The following is a 25473-nucleotide window of genomic DNA, read 5'->3' as shown; positions in this document are numbered from 1 at the left end:
GGTCTTTTTAACATGACTACTAGTCCTTACTAATGAAGATTTTCAATCACTGTTTATAGAAAATCCTCTTTTAGTCAATTTAAAAATAAAATGTCACCATGTTCAACTGAGTGACACTGAGGGCTTGCTGGCCTTGCAGAGGTAAGAGGAGTCTTTCCGCTCTAAAGGGCTGTCTTTTGTCAGCCGTTACATGTGTAAGTCGAGATGCACACTGGATTGTATGAAACGTAAAAAATATTACTATATATATATATATATATATATATATATCTATATATATACTCTATTTTAAAAATGAAGCATTTTTCCTTGTTCTGTCCCTGGCTAACTTCATCCTGAGATGATGTGTGCAGTTGGAGGTCAGCCGTGGTACTTGGACCACCCCTGTGCATGGGGAAGCAATAGCGGAGGTCGTCTGCAAAGGCTACTGCCAGCCATGGGACTTTAATAAGTAGGAATAAATCCCTAAATTCCCCTAAGTGTAAACTTTATAGATAAAAGTGGGTAAACTAAAAGGGACAGGTTGACAATCCCAGGATAGTAGACAGCAACATCCATTAGTCTCTAAACTACAGATCAGATCTAAAGCATTAAATTGAATATACTTCAGCAATAAAAGCAATAACAACACCTATAATAAATAATGTATTGTTTCTAACAAGTCCAAGTATTTCTCATTTTCTCTGTAAAGCACTGCATAATATGATGGAGCCTTGCAAATAAACAGTAATCATATCATTTCAGTGACTTTGTGCAATACATTGAGACAGACTCTAGGGGGTAAATCAATCAAGCTGAGAGTTTTCCAGCTGGTTTGAAAAATGGAGATGTTGCCTATAGCAACCAATCAGATTCTAGCTGTCGTTTTGTAGCATGTACTAGAGAAATGATAGCTAGAATCTGATTGGATTTTCAAACCCGCCAGAAAACTCTCAGCTTGATACATTTACCCCCATGCAATGCTGTGTCAGTCTGCTGCCTGTACAACACTATAATAGGTTAAGCGTTGATGCCATTTACTCCGCAAGTAAAAGAAAAGTAATTCCTTGAATAATGAAATCACATGATAATTTAGATAAGGAGGCCTGTATATGTTGCTGGACTATAAAGAAGAAAATAACAAAAAGCATTTTTTATGAAATATATACCCATTTAGGGGTGCACCCTCCGTACTATAGAAAAATAAAAAGAACTATAATTTTTTTCTATATATCTCATATACTGAGAAGAAGTTTTCTTCTTTTTCCTGTTCAACCCTCTCGTTTTGGGGTAGAACAGGAGAAACATAGATTAAATAGAGTTTTGGATCTAATCTCTGCACACTTCACATTTCCTGGGACTACAAAAATCGTAACTAAAGATGCTCTATGTAGACATTTTTTGTTATGGTTTTATTTTATGCAGGGATTGTTTGGTCAGTAGACACATGTGTTTATAGATCTTTATATATTATAGGAAGATAATGCTCCAATAAACATTAACATTTGTTTTCCTTAGCAATTAGGAAGATAAAGTAATGAAGTTGACATTCTGACACATGCTTTTAATTGCCCTTAAACTTAAAGAACTTTAAGTGCATGTTGTACAAGTTAACATAATGGAGAGCTCACTCTCTTCTCAACATTAAATAATAACACCTTTGCTGCCATTCTTACCAAATATTGTGTTTCATTTCTAGGGTCCCACTGGCCCTCAAGGTCCTATTGGTTACCCAGGACCTCGTGGTGTTAAGGTATGTATGGGAACTATTGCTCCTTGTGTGATCAGGTGTTAAATTTAGTAAGGCCGTGTATGGTTCTTTAAGGTCCACTGACTACTGGAAGACACAGTGCATAAATATGCATCTCTTGTGCCGTAGTATGCATCACGCTTATGTGAATATCTGCAATACACATGGTTCCCAATGCTCGCTGACAGTATAAGATGGCATTTCATGTCCTCTTGAGAGCATGCCAAGTACTTGGTCTATGAGTTATGTTTAGGCCCTGCCTACCCTGTGGCCCATAAAATCACCATGGCTTTATTATGGATCTTCTACTGTCATGGTCTGGACATTTTAAAGTTCAGTTTACCTTCCAATTTATTTGAAAGTTATTTGAAATAACTTGTATTATGTCCTAAATAGTTGCAATATATTGGAACTTATGAAAAGTGGTTTAGTCAAGTGTCAGATATGTGTTTATTAAAACTATTAACTTAATCATTAACAACAACTTAAGGTTATGTACAAAATTTTAGCCCCACTTTATTTTCTAAAAAGCAGCATGACCCCTGAACATGCTGGTCAGCCAGGTTTATTTAGTTATCTCTTCTTTATGCTCTGTCCAATCTTAGGCTTGGACAACTAGCATTTTGATTTGTGCCTTTGTACTCCTTATATAGCCAAGAGGATGCATGACCAGTTGCAAACACCCAAATGCAGATAAATAATGTAAAAACTCAAAACTTCAACTTTTAGGTTGTGCTTTTGTTGCACGTTAGACATTACCACATTTGTACCCAATACTAACCCTATTTTCAATATGTTCTTTTATTGCCAACTTGAAATGTATATAGACTGACAATGACAGAATTCAATCAGTCAGAATAAAACAAGTTTATTCACCTTTTCTGATATTGCATTTGCTTTATATATGCACAGTTTTAGTATGGTGCTATCATTGTCTAAAGGTTTAAGAAAAGAAAGTTGATTGAGCTTGCCTGTTCAATCTGCTGGTCTGTATGGACATATTACCAGGTGTATTGAGTCATAAAATGGGATGGGGCTGGCACTTTTAGTCTAAAGCACCGATTCAACATTGCTTTCTGGGAAATATTTTGCCCCCATGCTTGTGACCACCTCAAACATGATTTTTGCAGGATTACGAGTATGGGGATACACTGGTTAGACTGGCATACCTTTATTCATACTTGCCAACTCTCCCGGAATGTCTGTGAGAGTCCCGAAATCCGGGTCGGTCTCCAGGACTCCCGGGAGAGCAGGCAAGTCTCCCGCTTCCGGCAACTACCTGCCCCAAATAATGCAATTCACGGTGAATCCTTTTGGACCCACCGCCCCGCATCAAAACATCATTTCGACGTGGGAAAAAAATGATGCAATTGACCACACCCCGCCCACTCTCGCCCTCTAGCCACGCCCCTTGTCCGGGATCTCCCAGACTTCAGTACCTAAAAGTAGGCAAGTATGCCTTTATTACAGAAGGCATTTAATATTTTGTGTGGCAGAAAAGCTAATTGATAAGAGATTTTTAAACCTTGTTTTTAATATGTACACTATTTAAGGACAGTTTACTGAACTATATTTTTATTGCTTTTTATGTGGTATGTTGTGTATTTTTATCCTCTTATATGGGTGATTTAATAAAACAGATAACGGAATCTCTTTTTTTGTTATAAGAAAATCAGATGTTATATTGTAAAATTCTAAAAAAGTATACTGATAGGTTTCACAGTTATTTCCCAAAGGCATTTTATTGTTAAGGTGATCGGTATTTGTACCTGCCTCTTTAATACACATTTCAACATTGAACTCCTGATCATTTAATAGATTGAGACTCCCAGAATCACCCGAAATGTTAGGAATTATTGAACTAATTGCTCTACTGTCATCTCTGCTAGAGTCAAGTGAATCTCAATTCAGTGAACTATGCCTTAAACATAGCTAAAGCTGAGAACTATATGCATTAAAATAAATTGAACAGATAGTGGACATTTAGATAAACTGTATATCTAGGGTAGTTACGTCTGGGTGTTCACTTGATTTAATCAACTTATTTTTCTATTGAAGTCATTGCTGTAATATATTTTATTCTTCATCATTTAGGGTGCTGACGGTGTTCGAGGTTTGAAGGGAGGCAAAGGAGAAAAGGTAAATATAGAATATATATATAACAATATAGTATTTTCAGGTGGGTGATGTGATTATCATATGCGTGTTCAGGTGTAAACATAATTGAAGATTATTGAATTACTTCTGTTTCCCTGATATTTTTTTTCTCCAGCGATTATTGAAAAGCCTAAACAGAATTGTAGCATTACTGGGGAAGATGGTCACTTTGTTGACCAGTATTGTGTGAGAGGTACAGTGCAATCTGTACAATGCTGTTCAGATGAGGAACCTTTTTTTTTCAAAAGACCCCTAAGGCTAGATTTACTAAGCTGCGGGTTTGAAAAAGTGGGGATGTTGCCTATAGCAACCAATCAGATTCTAGCTTTCATTTATTTAGTGCTTTCTACAAAATGACAGCTAGAATCTGATTGGTTGCTATAGGCAATATCCCCACTTTTTCAAACCCGCAGCTTAGTAAATCTAGCCCCTAATGGTCATCACAGAATTCCCTATAAAAAGAACTGTAAGATGAGGATGAAAAATATATGAAGGGTTCTATTAGTTTAGTTCACTAAATAATTACCAGTCATCCAAATAATACACTTATTGTTACAGATTCATGAAAATGCTTAAAATATTGCCCCCAGCCCACATACGTAAATACTTATAAAACATGGATTTAGCCTAGACTCATATTTTTAATGCACTTTTGAAAGGTCTCTATAGTCCTGGTCTTCGACTCAGGTAACTAGTAATGGATATTTCTAATAGTGAGTCATTCACCGTGAGAAAGCAATATATGTTCTGCTGAAATGATATACTGTTGGTTCATTACATTTTAACATTCTGCTGCATACACTCCTGTAAAGTCTGTCTCACATAACTACATTTTCCTGATAAATATACTCCTTGACTAAAGGTATATAACTGGGCAAGATTTCATCATGAAAGTATGAATATATATCAAGTAAATGCAAGCGGGATCTTAGGAATTCCAGAAGCATTTAGATTTATATAATTTTATGACAAGTAATCAGATTAAGACTGCAGCCAAATCCTCTGAAAGTTACTCTTGTCCATCATTTCAATATTTGCAGCCATCACCAATTGAAAACTGGTTCTGTTATGCATCATTAATTAAGTACATTTGGGCAGTGAGTGGATTTTTTCGGATCTGGTGAGGCCTCTGGAGATTATTTTGCTATTATAGTCTAAGGACTTTCGCTGACTGCTGATTACATCGGCATGTGAGCAGTTTTGGGCTCTTCACACTTTACAGCTGTAATTCAGGACAAACTGCAGAACCCTTCTTTGTTAGCTGAGCTAATAACACTTAATCCAGAGATGTGCTCTGTGCGGCTGGCAGGTGTTTCATGTACTACTGTACTGATCCATCTACAAGTGGTCATTAGGCATGAACAAACACACTATAATCCTGACACTGCTTCCTCTCTTTGTTAGTGTTATAGCTGTCCTAGGTAGCACAAGCAAGGACTTACTCTTTCAGTTGTATTATTACCTGAGACATCCAATTATAAACCCAAGCCATTAGATGCATTTCATCATATGTCTTTTATCTATAAATCATCTTAAAATCACCTTTCACAGCAAAAGTAGACTGCAAACTTTCTCCACATGAAAACACTCATACCAGATAATAACTTTCCAAGTATTAAGAGGCGAATGAAGATAATTTATAAGCCTGCATTCTGCAGTGTTGAATTGGATGTACAAACACAAGACCAAGGCTAAAAGTAAATGTAGTGAAAGAAGCAACTATCTATCCGTGAGGTTGAAGAGCAATGACATAGTTATCTACTCTCTTGACCTGTGTTCACTTATTAAATGCATTAGTCACTGGCAGCCCTTGTCTCCTGTCCTCTGTGCTATCCATTCTCGGGGCACAGGCAGCAGATTTCGAGGGAGGCATCCGAATGCTTGATTTATGAACAAAGAAAAGAAAGCTTGCCATGATAACACTGAAACAGACACTGTTTTGTAGTCAAATTGTAAATAGCAAGCATGGTTCAGTCACAGAGTGTTGCTTATACTTAAATAAGTATAAACATGCACAAATACATAAGCACATCCATAATAAAAACTTTTTCCTGTTTATCTGAGGTCTGAGTCTCCTCTCAGCGCACTTTATAAGTCATCACAATCAGTTTTCTCCCCCAGAAGTCTGACTCCACAGCAGGAGTACAGCCCACTGCACCATGCGGACCAGAGTAGACGCTGAATCAACGGCATGGTTGGCATTGGTTGGTAGTAGTTTACTGTAGAGTCCAATTAGAGGAGACTCAGAGAAATCACAGTGTCTTTCTGAATGGTGCAGGGGGGCTGCCTCTGTAGTGTTCCTATTTGTTACAAGCTGGCTACACCGGGCAATGCCTGTTAAAGACAGACAGTATACTGAGAGCAGAAATATGCCAAGCAGGCAGCAGTTCTAACCCTGCCAGTTCTAACGCCTGGATTACTGCAACCTCCTCCTCACCGGCCTCCCTCACTCTCGTCTCTCCCCCCTCCGCTCTATACTCAATGCGGCCGCAAGAATCATCTACCTCTCACGCCGCTCCTCCTCTGCCTACCCTATCTGCCTTGCCCTACACTGGCTCCCCTTCCCCTACAGAATTCTTTTCAAACTCCTCACCACCACTTACAAGGCTCTCTCCCACTCTACTGCCCCTTATATCTCTAACCTCCTCTCCATTCACACTCCCATCCGCTCCCTGCACTCGGCCAATGACCGCCGCCTCTCCTCCACTCTGATCACCTCTTCCCATTCCAGAATCCAGGAATTTTCCCGTGCAGCCCCCCTTCACTGGAATGACCTCCCTCGCTCCATCCGCCTCTCTCCTACTGTGTGCTTCTTCAAACGTGCACTCAAAACTCACCTCTTTCTCAAAGCCTACCAACCATCCACTTAACCCCCATCTCCTCCGCTCATTCTCCCCTCTCTCCCATTCCCTCAACTGGCTCCTCTTGTGCCTGGTCTGTTTAACCCTCCCTTAGGATGTAAGCTCGCTTGAGCAGGGCCCTCTTCCCTCCTGTCTCCTTATCCGTTCTTCTGCTCCGTGTCTATTGCATCTGCCTGCCTGGAGTTTCTGAAGTATTGGTACTTTGTTTATTGTTCTGTACTGTTATACCCTGTATAGTCTACTGTTTGTACTATGTGCGGCTCTGCGGAAACCTTGTGGCGCCTAACAAATAAATGATAATAATAATAATAATAATAATTCATGCTTGTGTGAGTGATTTCTGGATAATGGGGAAATCTGTAAGTGCATGTCAGATTATAGTAATGGCTCTCAAACTAGGAATTAGCAAATAATGGTTGTGGTAGAGGTGGATACAGTATTGGTACACAAATGTCAACAGCATTTAATATTTATTTATTTGTGGGTTCTTTAAAACTTCACTTAATAATTCATGATGCCATCACTGTGTTTTAAGTTTATTAAATTATGATCGATGGTGCTTTGTTCACATTTTAGGGAGAAGATGGATTCCCAGGATTTAAGGGTGATATGGGATTAAAAGGCGACAGAGTGAGTATTGGTGAATTAAATTCTGTTAATCACTCTTTGTATGGATGAATATAATGATTAAATGTTTCACTGCATAAGTGCTAGCATTATAGTCCTTCTTGGAAAAAAAATTGTTTACAACACATATAACTTGGTGTGAATGGCTCAGAATATAGTAAATTGCAATACTGTGCAATTTAAACACATTTCCCATTGATTTCTAAAAAACACATTTCCATCAAATTTAAATTACAGCATCAATTCAATTAGACTGTTTACATCATTTCAGTGAAAATTCACTTAGTAGAAACAAGAACATATATTACATTTAGAGTTGTATCTAAATCATACCATATGCTATATGTACGGCAGGACATTTATAAAATTGTACAAGCTTTTAGATATTGCTGGTACCTGTCTTTTCTGATAATGTGGGCTTATGCCAAAATCTGCTTTCATTTGAAATGCCTCTTTGCAATAAAGTATGTATACTTTGCCATAAAATCACTTGTAATGACATTGTCAGACACATCACATAATAATATAATATAGTTTCTACTGAAGCTTTCCAGAGGTATAAAACCACCCATAATGGCTACATGCTGCCATAAATCCCTTCTTAACTAACTAATGTACTACGATCAAATAATGTGCAAATCTCTTACATGTATGAGTATGTAGAAAGGTGCAGTGTATATATGACATATTAATATCCTTGCAGGTGGATGTCTATTTTGAGACAAGGATATGTCTCTTGCTATTTGTTACCCTGTTATTCTCTTCCAGGGAGAATTTGGACCACTAGGTCCAAGAGGAGAAGACGGCCCTGAAGGTCCAAAGGGAAGATCTGGTCCATCAGGAGACTCTGGCCCATCTGGTCCAGCAGGTGAAAAGGCAAGTAGATTTGTCTAAGTGCCAAGCTGTCTTTTCAGCAATAAACCTACATGTGAAGTAGCATAATGGATCTGTTCTGTGGTACTTGGGATGGATAAATAACATTTAACATTAGTTGAACAAGCAATATGATACACAACATCTGCAAAGAAGCAAGTTATTTAGTAGATTTGAAAATAGAAATGAAATTGCATTTTGTTTTTAAACACATGACCATCTCATCTGTTGGATGCATGTGATTACATCTTATAAGACACTGAGGGCTGATTAGTATCATGTGTCCATTCAACCATCCTCAACTATCCTTCTTTAATCCCATCACAATGGCCTTTGCATGATTGGCACATTCATTTCAAGGCTGTTTTATTTAAGATATATAAAATGGTCATTTGCACTTCAGTAAGCAAATATGACAATAGTGGGACACAGCAGTAGTACAATAAATGATTCTTACATGGAAACACTTCAAGTTTTAAAAGACTGAAATATATCTCTCTAGCTGTCCCAATGGGGGATCATATATTGTAATGTATCTACAGTTTCCAAATGTATTAACCATGTAGAAATGTTGTTCAAATTGTTGTATCAGACTTACCTTACCCCAACCCAACTCCAGAAAATGTGGCCCAATCATTCCAAATTTTGCTGGTGCAACTGTGGGGCTATTGGGGACATACATACTTCACGTGTTTTGGTCGTCCCCTGTCATTCAACCCCTTTGGCAAGAAGTGTTTGATCTTGCCCGGAAAGTCACTTCCATATCCTCGACCCCAACTCCACTCATTGCTCTCCTCCACCTGTATCCTGAACTCCCTAAACACTACTGCTATATATTGGTAGCAGCTAGGGCGGCGATAGCACAGCTCTGGAAACAACTGTCTCCCCCTACTCTCCACTATATTATTGCAAATATTAATTTTAGTTTTTGTATGGAGACGCTGGACGTCCCATATTCTAAGGCACCATCCTCCCTGCTCGTTAAATGGATGCCTTGTCATGTCTTCACTACTGATGGAAAAGGGTCCAAGCTGATACGCCCCCCAGCAACACCTAACTCCTCCGCTCCTGATCTGGTTGTTACTCCCCTGGTTCCTAGTTGAGTCCCCACAGTCATACTAACTTTAGATACCCCGATAGACTTTCATTACTCTGCAACTATGATTATGTTTTGTGGCTACTTAATGTTTGTCTGCTCCCCACTATGTAGCCCCTCCTTTTTATTTTCTTTCCCATCTTTTTTCTGTACCCCCTCTCCCCATGCTTTTGAACCCTAAACAAAAACTATTGATGTTAAAAAAAAGACAGAAATATAAATTGTTATGGGTCTTATAAGGTAATGCTAATAAGACACCACACTATTGAAAATTAGACCATGCCCTTTGTCTTACCCACATCAATTAACTGTGAGTACAGTACATCTAAATACAGTAAGTGGTTGAAAGTATGAAAGGCCCAGCATCCCTAGGTGCACATATGTGAATAACTGTATTTGGCTCTTGGAAGTAAGTGCAGTAATATAGGGGAAACATGCACTAAACTTCCTGTGTATTTCCAACACATATGTAGTATAAAGCAGTATGTGCATTTCTTTACAACATTTTCCATTACATGAAAAACTTAACTTCACCAAGTGTACTTTCATACGGTAAACTAGTGTATGCTCATCTTGTGATCTCCTGGAAATATCATTATAATATCCCATCCTGTGGCTAGCTCTATGAAGTGGGCATATGCCACTTGACAAGACAGCATATGTATTACCCTGAGCACTATAATCATGGACTTATAGAGGAGAAATAAAGAGCAAGTGTTTGGAGTAATCTTAAAAACAGATGTCACATGCTTACAAATAATTTAGAGGAATCAAAGGCTGAATTGTTAAAACTTGCCCAAGAATTATGGGTTGAAGCTAGAATCTGATTGGTTACTATAGGCAACATCTGAACCCACAGTTCAGCAGATATAACCCCAAATATACTAGTTGGGATTGTGTTGTGTCTCTCTAATATTTAGAAGGCAGAGATTTTGACCTCTCTTCCGACAATAAGATGTTTTTATTGTCTCTTATTGCCGCAAATTATCAAAAAAATATCGCCAGGACAGCTGAACTGGCCTGGAGTGGTAAGGGATACCTTACCACTTCACTGGGCCAGTCTCTGGGGTTAAGCACAAATTCACATTCAGTTAAAAGATAGATTAAAAAAATGTAAAAACCTTTATTCAAAGAATAAATAATTTTGTAATAATTTTCATCTGTTTTCATCATCCAGAGATAGCGAAAACAGATATTGCAACGGTACAAATACCGCCTCCACACTTTTTAAATTTCCCCATGCAAAGATGAAATAAATCATACTTGCCAACTCTCCCGGAATGTCCCGGAGACTCCCGAAATCCGAGTAGGTCTCCCGGACTCCTGGGAGAGCGGGCAAGTATCACTCATCAAAATGACGCAATTTGCGGTGAATCGTGTCATTTTATCCCAGCCTTGGGACAAAATGACATTTTTGTCGCGGGGACGGGGCCAAAATGATGCAATTAACCACGCCCCGCCCCCTCCCGTCCCTCCAACCACGCACCCTGACCGGGATCTCCCGGAAATGTCTTCTCAAAGGTTGGTAAGTATGAAATAAATCACAGGCTCTAAAACTAGATGCCATTTTAACAACATCACACTAATTTGCACAAGGATTCAATGTGGCTGTTGTTGTTAATATGTATGATTTTAATATGTAGTTTTTGCATTGTTTTTAAAAATGTGTTTAGGTGTGCTAAGCCAGTATATTATACCTATCCTTTAATTAATCAATAGTAAGAATCTCTGTCTGCACTCTTTTGTTATTTATTTGTTGTCCTCCATGCAAATACACGGGTGAGCTATTTCCGGCGAAACCCATAAGGGCTTAGCGTATGCAATAACAGTGTTATGGTGACAGATAACCCTTTCATGCACAAGAAAAAGTCATATCACCCTTTATGAAATTGGTCCTTTATTCCCTAAAAGAAAAGAAGATTCTGTCTGTATTAGTAGCATATACAAAGGAACAACTCTTTCATGTACATAACAGGAAGACAGAAAACAAGTCATTCTTTTCGGATCTCTCAATGTGAGGATTTACAATTACTCAGAAAGTGGATACAAGGCTATGGAGACTGAGACCCGTGTGCTACTATAAAATATATTATATCTGTATCCTCCTAATCATTGTTGCTGTGTTTGTATTTCAGGGCAAGCTTGGTGTGCCCGGATTGCCTGGATATCCAGGACGACAGGGTCCAAAGGTAAGAAATTTAGCATCTTCAATATATCATGGTTCCAACAATAGCCAGTTGTAGCACCATAACAATGCATGAATGCTGAATAAAACTTCACATGATCACAGGTAGTGCATTGTTAGAGCAGAGTCTTTATTCAACTGGTGGATACTCTTTTTCTGAAATGTCGATATCCTGAATTTGCCACTTTCCAGTTGCTTGTTTGATGAAAATATAGAACTATTATTATATGTCACTGGTATCGTTATACACTCTTAGATCTATTGATATGGTTACAATCAGGAGGGCAGAATGCATTGTCCTTAAACTCCCATTCACTGATATATCTTTTAAACCAAGTGAGGGACATTAATAAGAACAACTGCACAGGTAGCTGTGTAGAAACAGTGGAGTGCCCGAATATAATGTTTCCACACTATTACCTGTGCAATAAGTAATAATGCAATGATATATTTAAATTTATTTTTACAATTTAATACTAATAATTTCGATATTACAGGTTATACAGTATTTTAATGACGCTAAAACCCTCTGCCTTGTTTCATTGATCATCATTACGATTATCAATCTCTTTCACTGGAACTCGAAATACAAATTTCCTGCAGTGAAGTGCAAAGGTTTCTTTATAAATATCCTATTTCTCCGCAGAATTAAGTGACACCAAGTCACAAATGTACCAATTTGGTCTTTTTGTGTTTATAAAACCACCTGCAGATCTGCTTCATTTCACCATGACTGTCACATCGATTGGGTTCTATTCTGTGTTTGTTCTTCTCTAGTCTAGAGAGATTTTCTGCCACATCCTGAGATCAAAGTCTTTCTGCTGTTTTGCTGTTGAACAAACAGATCTGTGCATCAGGAGGGTTGCTCCAGATGCTTACGCTTTACATAAAACAACATGCTGAATCCTTTCTGTTGCTTCGCAATCATGCCCTTACTTGAGAACAAAGCATCTTGTTCTCACGAGTCTGCTGCTTTTCTCTTTGTCCCCTGCGCTTATATTACTGTTTCCGTTATTGCAAGAATGAGAATGAGTTGGCTAAACTGACTCCTGTTGCTACATGTTCTACCATCTTGGTCTTCACAGCTTGGAACTAGGGTCCAGTACTGTCTGTTTTCCTTAAGAATTAAAATGTATATGTTACCACTAATGAACATTTTCTGATTCACTTTTGTATCACATACTACTTATACATCCTAGAAATCTGTCCAATAAACAATTACCTAGCCATGTACCTTTTTATCTGTCTTTTCCATTTTATTAGCCTATGGCACCTTACAGAAATAAAATTAAGGGACAAATTTAGCAGGCTTTTTATATTTTGAATAGAATGCTGAGTGAAAGTTCAGGGAGAGATTCATTACATATATTAACTTTTTTTTTGACAGACAGTACAATAAACTTTATGGACCTCATTTAGAGTCGGACGCAAAGTCCGTTTTAGGCGCATTGAACAAAAAAATACTATCACGCATGTGCAGCAAGCACCATATCCGCCTGCATCTTTGATGCAATTAACACTTGCGACAGCTTGCAGCTCACTACAAGATTTAGGGCGGAACGTGGAATTGTGAAAGCGTGACCCTGTTAGTAAATCCTAGACGCAGTGAGGCGCAGACGCAACACACGTCAAAAAAGGGCTAAAACTGTGCAGCAGGAATTAGGTGGCGCAAGCAGTTAGCTAGCTGCAGGAACTGCTCGCAGCTCGGTAGGGTATTACGAGTGGGACGCAACTAAGATTGCATGCCACTCGTAATACCTTGCCAAGCTGCGGCACACTCCCACTCCTACACTTCTTACACAGACTTTGCGTTCGACTCTAAATGAGGTCCTATATGTTTTGTGACATTTATAAATAATTATTATTATGATTTGCCAGCTGGGTAAAAGCAAGCTTTACTTTGTCATACATACTTTGGGCATGCTATACTAGTTCTGAGCAAAAGGCTGTTGTAACAAAGCGAAAATAGAAGAATTGCTTTTACCGGAAGGACGGACACAAAACACACAAATACAACTGTCGGTGTTCTGTTAAAGAATGACTTCACACCATTGCACAGGATTACCTTAGCTAACCCAGAGATAAACAGGTGGCATTAACTTGGGCATAATTATATATTATAGTAGATGTTATTACATATAGTAACATGTGCAGATTTATCAGTATAGATCTAGCAGAGATATAGCCATTTGTTTTATGACCCTTTTTGTCATATGTATTCTATTTTGATATTTAAAGTGACCTAATTATTAATTCCATATCATTCCATAAACTTTTTATATGTCATGTCCCATTCTGTGTTTACCTTCCTTTGGGAAAGAACAATTCACTATCAATTCAGAAGATGAAATACGTAATTTTGTACATGAAATAATGCAGATCTTGCTGATCGTGGAAAGCTGGGAAATTACCATGATGTATAAAATATAAATAAAATCATTGATGAAACATGGCAGCCTCTTAATGAGCATTTTAGAGATTTTGGAACTATGCAGTCCGGTACACATGAATTGTAAAGAGCTAAATTTGACTTGAGAGTAAAAGCTTCTCTTTGTTTTAATGAGTTTTCTGGTGTATCATTATGTGAACAGAGACAGGACAGATGAGACCTTAATTGATTTTGCTGACTTACAGCTGGTTTAATGAAATATTTTGATCTTTTCTATGCTTTCTGGATCTGAACACTTCTGGTAAGAAATTCATTTAAATGTGTAGGTCACATCATCTGCAAGTATAGAAAAGATTTTAGATAAATCTAATTTCCCCAAAACACCACCAGGGCTGTCCTCGTCCTGAAAGCACAGTTCTTGCAGCAGGTGGTAAAGAACATAACCATTCCTTACCATTGGCTTATATGTGTGTTTGGATTATATGTATATTATGTATAGTAAGCATATAAAAATAAGATGCTATTCACCACAACTAAAAATAATTTCCATATTTTCTGTGCGTCATACAGTAGAACTGAAACCAATGGTAGCGTACCAGCTGTAACATACATTGATCTTACGTTATTTAATTTCTACTATCTTTGTATCTTATTAGGGATCTACAGGTTTCCCCGGATTTGCAGGAGCCAATGGCGAGAAAGGAGCTCGGGTATGATTCTAGGACAATCTCATGTATTACATTCAGTATAATAACTTTGTTATCTATACATACTTTTCAAGCTACGTGCAAAATCCAGGCATAACACAACTGCAGTATCTGTTAAACTAGAAATGCTGCAGGTTTCTTAACATTTTAATGGTGACTCATATAAGTCACCGAACAAAAGCAATGAATATATGTTACAAATAAATGATTTATGATTGTCTATGAAAGGAATTCACACTTCAAAACTCTTTTACTTTCTTGAAATGTACTGGAAGTAGCAATAGGTTCAGGAGGTATTGTACTAGGATGGTTCAAGGTATGCTCTAATAGTCACTTTTGTTGTTAGGTACTTATATGACCTATTATGTTAGATGACCATCTTTAGACACATTTATGGTGCGAGAAAAATATATTTTCCATATATGCAGTAAAGTACAGAGATGCAACCTCAGATGGGCTCTCTAACATGTAATTCAGGCTGGCAATGGTACTCTGCCTGGTGGTCCACAGTTGTCACACCCTGGGTTAGAAGATTTGAGTTTGTCACAATAAGACAGTGGATCCCTTATTTACAGTTCTGGTCTGTAACTCATTAACACAGTATTTCCAATCCACTAGGGTGTTGCTGGCAAACCAGGTCCAAGGGGACAACGAGGTCCAACGGTGAGTGTTCTTCCAAATGATTTAGTTATTTTTGATCAGATACTGATATAAATGTATTTTTTCAATAAATTAGAAAATTGGCAACACTCCTGCATTAACAGTATTATTTGTGCGAAATGAGCTTCATGGAGTTTATTTGCTCCCACAGGGTCCACGGGGCGCTAGAGGTCCAAGAGGTCCTACTGGAAAACCAGGTCCTAAGGTAATTATCTTAAGTCTTTATCAGGCTACCAGACAACAAATCTGTAGCATGTTACATTAATATCATACTATTTATTGTTATATTGAGTGAATCAAAATATATTATTTCACACAATTTTAAGTTACATTGAAATCCTATAAACAAACATGCAAACATCCACACTAGTTCATAATACAAGTTACATGGTCTCTGTTGCTGTTCTCATTTCTACATAGACTGAATTGTACTCTTTTGTGTTATGTGTTTTAGGGCACTGCAGGAAACGATGGTCCTCCCGGCCCGCCTGGTGAAAGAGTAAGTTATGGTGGGATACTCACTTAAGGCTGTAAGATTTGTTAATTCTTGGGGTGATCACTGAGACTGTCTTATTATAGATCCATAGCAGATAATAACTTTCAACATCTCACACGCTAAGATTTACTGCAGGATTAGATCACTATCTCTGGTCCACAATCTCTGGTCCACAGCACCAGAATATAAGGTTCTATTTTTCAAAAGCAAAGGCTATTAGTTACATGTTTCAATATGTTTTGTTAATTACACTGTAATTGAACTACTTATAAGATAAGTAATAAATCATTTCTGGAGAGATCTTATCACAAATTAGACTTAATATTTTCATGAACAACTATATTAACAGTGACAGCTGCAAGACCTATCTAGTTTACTTAGACTGGGAATATACGAGCGACCACACATGTGGAACAAGGTAGCACTTGACATGCAGTGGTAACCTATACTTGCACCCAAGTATATAGAACAGGCAGCATTGAAAAGACGCTACTGCTTCTACCACATGTTTATGTGCAAGTGAGTATAGGGTCATTGAAACCAATGAAACCATCCCCATAACCGTTTACATGCTTTTAATGGCATTACAGAACAACAATATGATTGCTTTAAGTTAACGGCCTTAGAAAGTAGGTCCAGCATAACAAGACAATGGATGCAATCAAAACAATGTGCAATTATACTTAATGTGACATATAAATTTTGATGTTGATTATTGTTCTCATACAAGAGCATTTCTGTTGGATCACAGATTGGCTAACTCAACGACCGTTACTGAATTACTGTACTCAAAGCAAAGGATATCAAATCTGCTGAAGTCTGTTGACTCTAGGTAGAAAGGAAAGACGCATAAAGAAATAGGAAAAAATTAGTTAAAATCTCAGTTTTTGAAAAACAATTTACAGCACATTTTGTGTTCAGTAGTTTACAAAAGAATAGATGAGTGGCCAACATGATATTGTTTTTTCTGACCTTTTGTCACCCTACATAGTTTAGATTGGTGGGAATACATATCATTTCACAAACTGGTATATAGTGCTACAAGATTGTAAAGGTATTGTTAGATCTAAGGTATTCAGAGATTTAGGTATTACTCTAGGAAAGATAGATTTGAGCAGAATAAGTGTACCTAATGGGCATATCTCTCCTTCTTGCTCCAAAACTCCTTGTTACCTTTTATCTATTATCCCTCTTTCAGGGTCTGATGCTGCATTAAGAGCAAAGCAAAAACAGGATTTATAGTTGGGATAGGGCATGTCCTAGATTAACGTTAAACATCAATGTAGAAATAAACCTATTAAGTATTTGTGTGCTACATGAAAAGCAGGCAGTATTTTCCATGCTTACAATAAAACTAATTAATTGATATACCTTGTATTGTAATATGGTTCGTCCAAGAGCCAGTTTACTAATTTTTATGCTAACTCAGCATCAGGCCCTCAGTCGCTAATCAGGACTTGAAATGTACAACTAATTACATATTAATGAGATCCACACACTTTAGCTGTCTCAATCTCTATGAAATTAAAAGTTTAGTAACCATATACTCCAAGTATATTCGTTCAAAAATGATTCTAAAATATATGCTATGATTGAAATTATGTGAAAAGAAAATATTTTGTCCCTCTTGACCAGTTATCCAACTCATTTCAGAAAGAACTATTAAATGGCTGTTGAATGCTCTTGCCAGCAATTGACACCAACATGGTTTGCTCTTAAATGTTCATTGCTGCTGGTCAGTGCAAGCTGTCATTTGATTTAATAGTCAAAGAAGATCACAAGACGAACCATTTTACCAATAGGAATTGCTTAGATTCCTGGATCATTTGCATAGTAGCTCTGACACTTTGATCTATAAAGTGTACATGTAAACAAAATTTCTGCAATGCTTGTTTCCATTACTTTCCATGCTATGTGCTGCAGAATATGGTATGCTGGGCTCTAATAGAGCAGAACAGACTACAGAGCACAGTTCTTTAAATCTGCTGTGTTCCAGCCTATTTCATTGCTACACACATTACAGTTGTTTGATCTTTCATTTACTCTAATTACTATAGCGCCAGGGGCATAATCTACTCAAGTAGTAATAGGGAAATGTTAACAATAATATGATTTTTCCTATTTAGAGCATTGATCATCTGTTAGATTAACTTCCCCCTGCCAATGTAGTGAATTTAATGAGAGTTTGCTTTTTTTTTGGCCAGAATATTAACATGTCTCTTACTAACCAATGACCATCTTCCTTTGCATCCTAGGGACCTCAAGGACCACAGGGCCCAGTTGGATTCCCAGGACCAAAGGGCCCCCCTGTAAGTAGTCATACCTGTGTCAAAAGCATATTTGGTTAAATTATTTCTATCTGTGTCAGTTTGTTAATTGACGATAATTGTCCGAAAACAGTCCTGGAATACTAAAAATAATTAGCTGCAGTGGAATCAGAATTCAGCTGTTCCTTCTATAGAAACTGTATCCAGTGTATTTTATTTTGTATCATGTTTTGTGCTTTAAGTGGCCATACCTTGTGACAAGTTTTTCAGTTCATAAAGGCTTTATTCGTAAGACCACTTTTGCGACAGTATTAGGATGTGCACTCATGGGTTTTTATACATCTGCCTACAGTGCATTCCACTGCCCAGTGGACATGAAACTTATAATATTGGTCACTATGAGGAATGTTTTGTCTATACTAACAGGGGCAAATGCAGGATTTGTAGAGGGGGGTTTCCACACCACGCCACCAATGGGTGTGACCAGCATGCATAGGGGCGTGGCTATAATTTTAGAGAGTCCTTGGCTGCTCTCCAACTCTTCCTATCCCCATAATTTACATGGGCAATGCTGCGTGCACTACTGTTAGGTGCACGCAGCTCTCCCTTTTCAAGCAGAGCTGTGTGAAGCGGGGGCAGGGTCCAGCAACCTCAATTATACAGTGCTCTTTGAGGGGGGTTTCCAGGCACTAGTACCCCCCCCCCCCCTCGGTTTGGCTATGACTAACTGGATTGCTGGACTGACCAAAAATAAAACAGGCTCCATATATAGACAAAGCATTCATCATAAATTCCAATAGATTGCTAATCTGTAGTCCACTTACACCATTGTGAATACAGTTCAGGGAAAAGCACTATGGTTAGATGTAAAATTGCCCAATTGCCAAACAACCTAAGACAGAGCCATGTAGAGAGTTGATAATCCAGCATTTTTGACACAATGAAAAGTGTATTAATCTCATGTACTATTAACCAAATAGGTCTTTTATGGATATTATTCCATATTTACAGTATAATATATGTGTTGTACATATGATATATTGTCATTGATCATAGAGAATTGGTGGATCCTGCAAAACTAAGTCTAACTGTCCCTTTATAGATAGATACAACATATGACTGCCCAAAAAAAGAAAACAAAGAATCTCCAAATGGTATTTTAATACTTATATTTCTGGTATTTTTAAGGGGCCTCCTGGAAAGGATGGGTTGCCCGGCCACCCTGGACAGCGTGGTGAGACTGTAAGTACCCTGATCTTTATCCTACTTGGCAGCTGTTCCACACCCAGGTCCTCTGAGAGCTACTTTCTCCAAACACTTATGGCCAGGTAGGAGAAGACACTTCACAGATTAAAGCGAAGGTGTGTTCCCATACCTGGCTAGACTTGTTTATGGCAAGTAGCAAATATTTATATTCAGAGGTGTGGGTGTCAAACAGCTGCAACTACTCTGTACCCTGGGAGGATTATTTACTTAGCTAATTAGTCCATCTCACTTCACTTGTGTTTTTTTCTGTGGGCTGTCTAATTAGCTGAAGTTATAATTCCCAATTAGAATTGTTTATTTGCCGAATACCAGCTTATGTTCCATAAGTTATGACAAAGTTACAATACTGGCTTCATCATCCTACCTTCCAAATGATCCCAGTTACGCTTTATACAGTTGTCTTCTACTTCTCTTACTCCCTATTTTCTGTCTACAGTAGATTGGGTAAAGTTAATTTACTGATGTTAAAGGTGTTTTTACATCAGTTCATTAATTCAACACTTGTAACTGTAACTGGAAAATATATTGGAAGAGCGAGAGAAGGCTAATGTCTTTGGGGTTAAATGAATCATGTTGTAGAGTGTGTATCACCAATTCCAAAATTGTTTATCGTAAGTTGTGTCTTAGAAGTGAAACACACATATTATCCACAAAAAGTATAACTTACGACAACTCAGAATATCACTACATTACTGTTGCGTTCACTGATTAGACATTATGATTGACATTAGTTATCAACCCATCTACAGGAAGTCCTTAACAAACTTGATGAAACACATAGAATGGCATCAATTAATGCACATTGTTAGGGGTAGAAGCAACACAGAATGAAAAGCTGTTTGTTCATTACCTGGTACCAACGTTGCTTTAAATGTATTATATAACTCTTTGTCGCATGCAGTTAGATTATCTTACAAAGGACTAGTTGGAAACCTGACATATATATATATATATATATATATATATATATATATATATATATATGTTTGACATCAGTCCTATATACTATTTCATTATCCTATAAACACCGACAATGAGCACTATATTACCAGATCTCCAATGCATCTAGCCTTCTTGCCTCAGCTATTAAACCTTCTGCAGCAGTGTTCATCTATAGGTATGCTGCGTTGCAAATACCTTCATTGTAAAAGTGTATCTAAATGCCACTAACCATTTGCTTCCCCTTCATTGAATATGTTGCTTGTGCCGCTTTAAACTCATACTTCATTTGCAGGTGCACCTCAGGAACAAAGCTATTGGCTTAGCCAACATGGAAAATATTTTCCCCAATATTGCAATCTTTTAAGACACCACAATGTTATGAGAAATGACATGTAGTTGAAAAATGTTTCTTATTAGATAAATCCCTCTTCATAAACAGCTACAGCGATAGTGAACATTCTCTAAGATGACACTCAAAATACTTAGAGCAAAAAAAAGGCACCATAGCAACGCAATAAGTATAAGAAAATTTTGAATGTAATATATTTCAAAGTAGGCTTATAATCTATTAGACATACCATTTTGTATATATTTAAGATGACTTTCGTTTAACAATATTCAGTGCATTATGTTCAGCATATTGCAGAGAAAGTGTTGCTAAGCTTTTCATATCAAATATCTTGCTTTATCATGTACAATTATAAGGCTAAAAGAGATTCACTTTCAATACATTGAATCAAGGTTTTTATTTAAAGAAGAAAAACAACATAATATCGTTATTACTTTGTTAGCTCAGTATCAGTGTTTTTTTTTAGTTGTCCAAATAATTATAATGATAGTCATTATAGCTCTCCAGACTTGATAATAGATTTGAATAGTTGTTACCACATATTTTCTGCACCGCTGCACATGTGGTTTACATATAACAGCTTGCTGAAATTCAGGGTGTCTTTCTTATCCAATAAATATTCATTCGATCTCTGTAAACACGACTTTCTCTGTGAGGTTAAACCAGTATTTTTCTCCCCAGTGATTATTCGTTGTCCATAGGCTGGATGTGGATTTAATTACAGCATTTTCTATGCACAGAGGCCCAGATATGTCAAGAGATGATTATCTCACAAGTGAGATAGCATAACTTAATAATATGATAAACAACTCTGCTAAATAATAGTGTTGCATGATAATCTTATCCAGGATAAAATAAGTCTTTTTAATACATCTAGAAATATTATATAATAAAAGAAAAGTAATAATATAAGATATAAAGTAAGATACAAGTGGCTAATGTCAAAGAGCATATTTTTAGCTGTACAATTTTATTTTGTAACTGCATCAAATTTCTTCTAACATTAGTGTAAACAGTGATTTAGGCAATTTCCATAAGTTAGGTTAGGTTTCCATAGCTTCTCCACTCATAATGTGCAAAAAGTAGACAGCAATTTGCTTGCTCTAATGTTTACTTGGTTTGCAATGGAGTTTTACTTTTGCATGTTGTAAGTAAATAACTTTAATTAAAGGCCATAATGAGTTTAAGATGTATAAAGTCAAAATTATGCAGTAGCCAATAAGTTTTGTTTCATTCCATTTGACGCAATCAAACTAATAAACTAAGATCTCATTGCTTACTATGACAATCATGAATTTATTTGATCTGTTTGCGCACCATTTTGAATCATATACCGCATTAACATCAAGTCAAATGACAACTGAATGCTTACCATACCACCTTACTTCCTTGAGGGCAATCTGTCTATTGCACACAAAGGAAGCAGTCAATTTATAGGCTGAAATCATACTCATGAAAATATAGTCTATTAGTTTACTATGACTAAGGCAGTTCATGACTAATATCCATGAGACAGTGGTTCCCATTGAATCAATAGAACTCTAGTGCATATTGGTTAAGCACTGCAAAATGTCTGCCTCCACTCTATGTAGCTGACAAGTCCACTTTGAAGTGTGATGAGGAAAATTACAGTAAAATGAGAAAGGATTTTGCATTACCTTCCTCAGTATATTGTACTATATTAACAGACTGGATTTGATTGCTTCCTAACAAGTAGCTGTGCCCTCCTCATGCATAGATTATCTTACTATTTTCCCCCATGCCGTCATAACCTCTTATTTCTAGGCAGATGAAATGCTTTTTAGTTGTTTAACCTCTTTGTACACCAAGCTGCATTGTATGCCACGCTGAAAGTGATCATGTAGTTTGGCACGAGCTAGATCTGCTTCAGCTTGCTAGTACGCATTCTAACTGTGTCGGAGACTCGGTGAGTAGAGAAGCAAGGTTATGTTATTAATGTTTTAGTAGATATAAGGATCTGCAATGTGTTCCACATTATAATACACATATGAAACTTGCTTGATTATGTACATAAACATAGTAACACCAACACAGCTCCTATGACATAGCACAATTTTTACTATAATTTTGGTAGTGTCTGTTCATTTTAATTGTGGATTCATATAGGTTTTGTCTGGGGAAGTGGTTTCTTGCTGTTATTGATGGGGGGGGGGGGGATACTATGCGTTGTGTTACAAAAAGAGTCTGTTGCACTATTTAATATAGAAAACAGCTGTGAACTGTAATATTCACTTTTCCAGGGTTTCCAAGGCAAAACTGGTCCACCAGGTCCTGGAGGTGTTGTAGGTCCACAGGTCAGTACAAAACACATCTTTACCAGAATTGCATTTCTTACCCCTTCCTCACTTTACCTCATATAATTGTGTACATCTATTAAATAGTTTTCTGCGTTTTCACTGATTTCTCCACTTAAAAAAAAATCCATTATTCTAAATGGCTTCTCTTTTGTCCAGGGTCCAACTGGAGAAACTGGTCCCATTGGAGAGAGAGGTCATCCTGGACCTCCTGGGCCACCAGGAGAGCAAGGGTTACCAGGAGCAGCTGGGAAAGAGGGCGCAAAGGTGAGTTTGTCTCTCAGAGATTACGTTCTTTAATAAAGGTGATATAAAGTAACATACTTAACAATTTAACTTGTTGTTTAATGGCTAAAAAAAACCTAACGCAGTAAGCACTGCTGTCTGAAGAGGGCACTGTGCTATTGGATGTGACATAGTCAGAGGATGCTCAATTCCACCATATATCATCCTCTTCAACCAGGACCACCTCCTGCTTTAATGTATCCTAGATGATCATAAAATTGGCTGTTTCAACCAGGAGGTTTCCAGGCTCCTTAAGTATAAGTAGCAAACAGTCTTTTTGTGTTTACCTACAATGTGTGTCTAATATGGATAGAGAATAAACCTACATTTTTTACAAACAGGGAGACCCAGGTCCTCAAGGAGTTTCTGGTAAAGATGGTCCTCCAGGTCTGCGCGGATTTTCCGGAGAGAGAGGTCTTCCTGGAGCTCAGGTAAGAAACCACAACAGAACTTAAGAAATGTTATGAATTAGTTAGGTTTGGAGTATGGGAATTAAGATAGCTACCTATCTACAGCTACAATGTATCTGTAATGGTCTCATAGTTCAGACAATATAAGGTAAACCAAAGGTTCTTAACCTATGGCGCTGTACTCAGAACATGAGTTTCCATACCATTTAGAATGGTTTACCATGTGTTCAGTTTGTTTCCGTGTGGAGTTTGTATGTTTCCCTGTGTTTGCATGGGGTTTCCTCCCAGTGCTCCATTGTCCTCCTATAGTCCAAAACAAACTTAATTGGCTGTTGATAAAAGTAGACCCCAGTGTGTTTGTGTGGTAGGGAATTTAGACTATAAGCTCTAGTGCAGCAATGATTAATGTGAATGTTTAAAATGCTCTCTGTATAGTGCTACAAAATATGGTGGCACTATATAAGCAGTAATTCTTTATTAGCCATTTAATAAAATCTTAAAACTGTAGCAGTGCAATGATTATATTTTTAGTCAGTGGGGTTCATTTACTTACATTGCATTAAGGTACAAAATTTGCACTAAATTAAAGCAAATCTTGTTGTTTAACTAATCTCAACACATAGCCAAGGTCACAGCCACAGAGAAGTTTAAATACCCTTGATATGAGACATCAAATATAGAATAAAGATACCGTATTCAGTTGTTAGTTACCAACAGTTTATGAAGATTTACAACTCTGTATAAATAAAAAGTAAACCTTTTTCAGTTTTTCCCGAATATTAAGCATTGGCTAATAAATAATAATTATATTAGTATAATAATAGTATGTCAATACAGTTCGTATTAGAGTGTTGGTCTTTAAATATTTAAAACTATTCTCACATTGCCATGCTAGTGAAGTTAATCAAAGAGCAAGTAAAGCCACTTCTTTACAGCAATGGCAGTGTACTACTGAGCCGGATAAAATACATGAAATGCCTGAAGTGTTTATGCCTAACCAAGTATGCTCATCATGCCCCTTTTCTCCCCTCTGCGGCAGCTTTCCATGTTAGGAGGTGGGTGTTTACCTAAACAGGCAGAGTGTGAGTGACAGGTTTGCAGACATGCACTGATGTTAATTGACAGGCATTTCATCTTCTTAGATGGCATTATAACCATTTCTTAAAGATGTGAGGGGATTTACTTCAGCTGTCTGTTTTTAAAACTTAATGCATTGTATATGAAACATTAGATCTGGGAGTTTTATTGGTCCTTTAACTATATTTCTGTACATATCACCTTGTGTCTTAAATTTAAATCATATTTCCTCATTATTAACTAAAGTTTATTAAAATCAAATGTAATCATGAGGGATGCAACATTTACAGCTGTCTGCATCAATCAGTGTCTCCATTACATATTGAGTAATGCTACTCACTGAGTGGTAGAAATTAATACATTTAATGTGAATCAGTGTATGTGGTATGCCCTCATGGATGATATATTGCAAACCAATTTAAATCAAAATGTGTTTATAAAGTTGCCCGCATACAGTAACATTTTGAACCTATCATTGTATTGTGCTTGGGCTCATTATTCTTGATTAAAATGTCAAAAATACATTGCCAAAGAGTGAGATCTATGTGTGTGTGTTTCATCATGCACATAGAGTGTAATTTAGTGTATAATGATTATTTTATATTCTCTATTAAATATCAACTTGTTTTATTTCAGGGTGCTGCAGGCTTGAAGGGTGGAGAAGGACCACAGGGCCCTCCAGGCCCAATTGTAAGTAGCCATTTTCTTATTGGCTCTTTCCATCTCTGAAATCAACAAAACTGACAGTCCAAAAAATAATGTAAGCAAATGAACCTGTGTCA

General features: G+C 37.2%; 1 protein-coding gene across 1 annotated transcript in view; it reads left to right on the top strand.

The window, feature by feature from the left end:
* COL11A1 (collagen type XI alpha 1 chain) overlaps window positions 1-25473 on the top strand; it is a 163789-nt gene that overhangs the window by 93019 nt on the left and 45297 nt on the right. The window contains exons 28-42 of the mRNA XM_075182562.1: window positions 1679-1732; window positions 3824-3868; window positions 7324-7377; window positions 8143-8250; window positions 11479-11532; window positions 14574-14627; window positions 15243-15287; window positions 15436-15489; window positions 15739-15783; window positions 18036-18089; window positions 19236-19289; window positions 22866-22919; window positions 23079-23186; window positions 23546-23635; window positions 25328-25381. Coding sequence (XP_075038663.1) covers window positions 1679-1732; window positions 3824-3868; window positions 7324-7377; window positions 8143-8250; window positions 11479-11532; window positions 14574-14627; window positions 15243-15287; window positions 15436-15489; window positions 15739-15783; window positions 18036-18089; window positions 19236-19289; window positions 22866-22919; window positions 23079-23186; window positions 23546-23635; window positions 25328-25381 — 927 coding nt within the window. The remainder of the gene's footprint in view (window positions 1-1678; window positions 1733-3823; window positions 3869-7323; window positions 7378-8142; window positions 8251-11478; window positions 11533-14573; window positions 14628-15242; window positions 15288-15435; window positions 15490-15738; window positions 15784-18035; window positions 18090-19235; window positions 19290-22865; window positions 22920-23078; window positions 23187-23545; window positions 23636-25327; window positions 25382-25473) is intronic.

This window comes from Mixophyes fleayi, chromosome 8 (assembly GCF_038048845.1).
Source record: "Mixophyes fleayi isolate aMixFle1 chromosome 8, aMixFle1.hap1, whole genome shotgun sequence".
Taxonomy (NCBI): domain Eukaryota; kingdom Metazoa; phylum Chordata; class Amphibia; order Anura; family Limnodynastidae; genus Mixophyes; species Mixophyes fleayi.
This window is presented reverse-complemented; position numbering and strand designations above follow the sequence as displayed.